Source organism: Apis dorsata, unplaced genomic scaffold (assembly GCF_000469605.1).
Source record: "Apis dorsata unplaced genomic scaffold, Apis dorsata 1.3 scaffold_400, whole genome shotgun sequence".
Lineage (NCBI taxonomy): Eukaryota > Metazoa > Arthropoda > Insecta > Hymenoptera > Apidae > Apis > Apis dorsata.
In genome coordinates, this window is record NW_006263658.1 from 200,189 (window position 1) to 206,077 (window position 5,889).

The 5,889-nt window shown below is 25.9% G+C and overlaps 2 protein-coding genes across 3 annotated transcripts in view; one reads left to right on the forward strand and one right to left on the reverse strand.

The window, feature by feature from the left end:
• Positions 1 to 1,090, reverse strand: part of LOC102675177 (C-terminal-binding protein) — a 20,335-nt gene extending 19,245 nt beyond the window's left edge. For both annotated transcript variants that reach the window (XM_006619290.2, XM_006619289.2), the window contains exon 1: positions 634 to 1,090. The gene's annotated coding sequence lies outside the window, so the exon portion shown is untranslated. The remainder of the gene's footprint in view (positions 1 to 633) is intronic.
• An 889-nt stretch (positions 1,091 to 1,979) lies between these two features.
• Positions 1,980 to 4,863, forward strand: LOC102674923 (E3 ubiquitin-protein transferase MAEA). The gene is made up of 5 exons (XM_006619288.2): positions 1,980 to 2,323; positions 2,536 to 2,938; positions 3,015 to 3,327; positions 3,437 to 3,746; positions 3,814 to 4,863. The coding sequence occupies exons 1-5, from the start codon at positions 2,285 to 2,287 to the stop codon at positions 3,913 to 3,915; spliced, it is 1,167 nt and encodes a 388-aa protein (XP_006619351.1). The 5' UTR covers positions 1,980 to 2,284; the 3' UTR covers positions 3,916 to 4,863.
• Positions 4,864 to 5,889: the final 1,026 nt, after the last annotated feature.

Here is a 5,889-nt window from a genome sequence, read left to right on the forward strand (position 1 = left end):
TTAACCACTGGAACTCTATTTTAAAATAAACATGTTATACTGAACTTGTTGCAAATTAAACTAAGGAATCTTACACATTGATTTACAAATAAATACACTAAAAGAAACATGAGAAGAGCATGTAACGTTTCATTGGAGAGGTTGAAGCGTTACCGAAGGTCAACGTCAAGATACGATTACACACACCAGTGAAAAACTATTTAATCATAAAATAGTTTTATGAAATAGAAATTAAAATCTCTATAATTGGTCTTAAAAAATACGTAAAAAATGAAAAAATAGAATAATCGAGCAATTGGCAAATAGAAGAATGAATAAAAAGAAAGGCGCGTGGTTCGTTGCTGGCGCGGCGTCTCCCGCCATATCACACTAGTTAGCATACTCGCACACTAAGTGTCATACACTTGCACAAGTATAGACATGAAACGAAGAACTACGTATGCACTGCATTTGTACGCACAAGTACAGACAGAAGATAGAACGCATACAAATACACACGCACGAACCCGCGGAATTTTCTCCGGTGCGTGTGTGCACGCATGCACCGTGCACACCAGGGGCCGCGCGAGCGACGCACACGGCGTATACTGAGCTCTTGGCGGCGCGATCTACGTAAGAAAAACACTCACTAACCTGTCGGAGGCGATTCTCCCTGTATTCCTCGGTCCACGGTACTTCTAGGTACTCGTGTATTTTCACCGGCTACACTGCGATCACCAAACTAATCACTCTCTCACACGGCGTTCTTACGTTGTATCTTGATCGGGGGTATACGCGCGGCGCCTTGATTCTGTATTTCGATTCACACGACTCTCACGGTGTCCACGGGTGACTTCAAGTCTCCCGTGGAACGATATTCACTCGGATATGGGGTCTGGGGTCACGCGCGCCCGTCCGACGCCCCAGTTGTTCGCAAAAATCCCTCGATTCGATGAAAAAATTGGTCGACAATGCGCGGAACTACGTTCGCGACTGTCTCCCTCGCTGGAGGAAAATGGCGGCCCCCGGCCATCCGAGTGACTCGCGCGCGCCACCGATACTTTCCGTCACTGGCCGAGTATATCCGAAAATAACCGATCCTTTTCGATTCAGCATAGTCGAACGGTTAAATATCGGCCAAATTTTTTACAATAATTTTGAAATATATTTTATTAAAATTATTTTTTCCAAGATTTTTTTAATTGTTGCATTTAATAATAAATTAGATTATATTAATTTTATATTTATACATAAATTTAGTTTTCTGATAGGACTATTAACTGCTTCATCATGCTTAATATCATTTAAGCATTTCAATTTAATGTAACGAATTTATATATTTTTATAATGGAAAGATTATATACAAATGTTATTATTTTGTTTTATTTTATTTAATGTTATAATTTTCTTTCAAAATTATAAAATATTAAAATAATGTATAAATATTATAGATATTTTAAAATAAACTTTTTTTTACAAGAAATGCACACGTGATTGTTTAAAATTGAGTATTATTTACGTGAAATCTTATAATCTTAAAGATTATAATGAAAAATTATAGATATATATATAGATTATAATGAAAAAACTGACTTACTTTTTATATAATATTATGTTAAATTTGTAAAGGAAGAGTCACATTTTGAAAATATCACATTTCGAAAATATTTAACCACGCGTACGTTATAAGCATTTTCTATTCAATTGTGTTATACTTAGCTTATATGTTCAAATTTTGTGATTGGTCAAAATCAAAAATTAATTTACTCCAATGACCAATCAAGAATGTCAAAAATCATTGACATAAATAAGATATAAGACATATGTTAAATAAAATTATTGATATAAAGACAAATACGTGATTGTTCTAATATTATATATGTCTTAATTCTTTTTACTGCTATAAATAATTGTAAAATAAATATTATTTTTGTATAAATAAAAATATATTTTTTAATTGATAATGAATATATCATATGATTTAATCTGAAGATCATCCCTTATTTTCTATCGTTGATAGAGCCATCTACTGTAATGTTATATTACTAACGTTTTTATCATGCATAAACAAAATGATAATTATCTTTGTTAAAATACTGCAAGAGATTCCACGATTCTTGAAGACAGTTTTGTGTCAAAGTTGTTGTGTTCATTATTGTATATTTGTTTTTTAGTTTTGTGATTTGTATAAAAGAGATACACAATTATGATACATAATAGTAAAATATTTTAGTTGTGACACAATAAACATAAGTTTCCTCGGATTTTTAACTACAACTTTACGCGTAGTTTGAGCATAACCAATATGTCAGACGTTAAAAGTCTCGAATATCCAACATTGAAGGTATTTGATATTTTGATATTTATTTTAATTTAATTTTTTGTAAATTCTTAATGAAACATTGACAAATCTTTATAAATTATTTATATTATTCAAAGTTAATTTTATATCTAATTTCTACTTTAATTTCTATCATTTTTAAATACATAAAAATTTTATTATTATATATATTTAAATTGAGAAATAATATAACAATATAATATTCTATTTTTTAGGTTCCTTATGAATTACTTAATAAAAAATTTCGTTTAGCTCAAAAAGTTATAGATAGAGAAGCTTCATATGTACAAACAGCAGCTAATGAATTAATGAAAGATAATAAAACATCTGTTCCTGCTGGGGAAATGAGCATATTGTTAGGAGGAGTTGTAGAAAAACTTCAAACTTTAAAGAGAAAAGCACAAGAATCTATTGCAGAAGAGTTACAAGCAGGAATGGTTTGCAAAAGACGACTAGAACATTTAAAAGAACATGCTAATACTGCACCAAGTGTTGTGAATCAGTGGCGGCGACAAAGACTTGATAGAATGTTAATAGAATATTTCCTTCGTAAAGGTTATTATACAACTGCAACTAAATTAGCAGATAGTAGTGAGCTTAGAGATTTAACAAATATAGGTATGTTAATTATTAATATTATTTATCTGATTATCAAAATATAAATGATATTATTTATTTTATTTCATATTTTTAGATGTTTTTATGGTATCAAGAGAAGTTGAAGCATCTTTAGCAAATCATGAAACTGCAAGGTGTGTTGGATGGTGCTATGACAATCGATCTAAGTTAAGAAAATTAGGAAGTACTATGGAATTTAATTTACGTGTACAAGAGTTCATAGAATTAGTAAGACAAGATAGAAGGCTTGATGCTGTCAAACATGCTAGAAAATGTTTTACAAATTATGATGATTACCAGTTGCAAGAAATTCAATGTTGTATGGGACAATTAGCATTTCCAGCTAATACATCTCTTAGTCCATATAAAGATCTATTAGATGAAAAAAGGTAAAAGTTTTTAATTATTTTTTAATTCTTATTAAATTATTTATTGTTTAAATTTAAACTTTTATGTTTATTATTGTTATATTATTATATTAATATATAATATTTACAGATGGGATAGATTAATTGAACAGTTCAGACATGAAAATTATAGACTTTTTCAATTAGCAAGTCAAAGTGTTTTTACAGTAGCATTACAAGCAGGTCTATCAGCATTAAAAACACCTCAATGTTATAGTGCAAATAAAGAAGGTAGAAATCCAAATTGTCCAGTGTGCAATGAAGCTCTCAATGAGCTAGCAGTTCCATTGCCTTTTGCTCATTGTTCACAGTCAAGACTTGTTTGCAGTATTAGTGGAAAACCATTAAATGAATATAATCAACCAATGATGATGCCAAATGGATATGTATATGGAGAACAAGTAAATAAATTTGTATTTTATAATATATAATTATTAATTTACTAAATTAATTCATATTTTATTTTAGGCATTGGAAAAAATGGCTCAAGAAAATAATGGTACTGTAATTTGTCCAAAAACCAAAGAAGTGTTTCCATATAAAAAAATAGAAAAAGTGTATGTTATGTAATAATTATTGACTCAAACATAATTTGTATTATATCTGCGTTTCATACTATGTACCAATATTAACAAAAGAAATAACTTCTATTTTTAAGAAAATATTTTTTTGCAAATTTTCTTTATGATCATCTACTAGAATAAAATGTGATATAAACAAATAATGTGTGGAAAACGTTCTAGTTTTTCGATATAAAAAGATATACAAATTATTATTATAATGTAGTTGGATATTAAACATAAAATCAGATTTTTGTCCTTATTCATTTATTTAACATTATTTCTACAATAAATTGAACAATTAAAACAATTCCATAAATCTATGTTTCAAGACATATTTTATAACCATGAACTTTGTAAGTATATTACAATGATTTATATTTATATTTATACTTTGCATGCCCAAACATTTTAACATAACATGAAATTTATATTAACATTAGCGTAAATATGATTGCTACTTTGTTATATAATTTTCTCTTTCATTTTTATATAAAAACAGATGTATCATCATTTAAATATTTTTTCATAATAATTTTTTTATAATAATTGTATATCTTAATGAAGAAAGTCTAATCTACTTAATGATATGCATTAAGCAATTTTAGATGAAACATGTTTATAAGTGAATCAATATAAAAATATCCTTTCTATGCTCTATTAGCTTTAAATTCAATGATCTTTCATTCATTGTTTTACTGAATTTTATAATTTATTGTCTGAATTGCTTCATGTAGAAGATTGTCCTTCTAGGAATTTGGATTCTAGATTTTAGAATAAATTTTGTGGTCAATATGGGGTGCAATATTTGAGGTAATTTAAGGTTTTTTGTTATAAAGATTTGTTTATAAATATGCGATTTTGATAATCAATTCAGAGCATAAATAGAAAATGTATAGAAATATTAGTTTTATATATGTGAATTAATAGAAATAGAGAGTAAACAGTATTATAAATAGTAAAACTATATGGCTTAGAAGATAGTGTACATAATAAAAGTGCTGAGATTTGTAATTGTCACATGTTATTACATGTGGAAGCACTTAGATAATATTTACAAATCTTAGTAAATTCATTCAACAAAAATTTAATGATGTATACTTTTGTTTTTTATAATGAAAATATCACATGTACCTATATGTACATATGAGTTAATATAAGAATAATTTTAAGTTTTATCATTTGTTAATATAATTTCGAATTTATTATATTTAATATAACAATAAAATAGTATACATCAATAACAAAATAACGAAAATACATTTTTCATTTAATGTAAAACAATTTTACAAAACAGCATTTTATAAAATTAAGATAAAATTTAAATATATATATATTGTAAATATATGATATAAATATTATATGAAATCTTATTGAGCTTATTTAAACATGCAATTTTGTGCTAATATACACACTGCCTTAATTTTTTTTTTTTAATATACAGCATGTTAATTAAATAAAAGAATATAATAAGCTCAAAATATTATATATTATAAAAACATTTTTAAATAAAGAATAATAAGTAAAAATACAAAATAATATAATTGTGTAATTAGTGTATATATTAAAACTGATATTAATCAGAGCATTCCAAAATTATTTATATTTTGTATAATATTATGACTTTTAAAACATTTTTAATTGTTTAAAATTGATTATGTCTAAAAACATAAATAATAATTATATTTTAATATTTTAATATTTGTAATTATTCATAAGTTGACCAAGAAAATTAGAATAAAATTAATATATCAAAATATATAAAACATAAAATGTATATTTTATAATGAGATTTCTAAAGATAACACAACCTCTTATATTACTCAAAGTAAAAGTATAATTTTATAAAATATAATAAAATAATTAAGTTAAACAAAAACTATTCTATGCAAAATATTTATGTACCTTGATAAAAAAAACATATTATTGAATATATATATATATATATATATATATATATATATATATTTTGATAACATTAAAT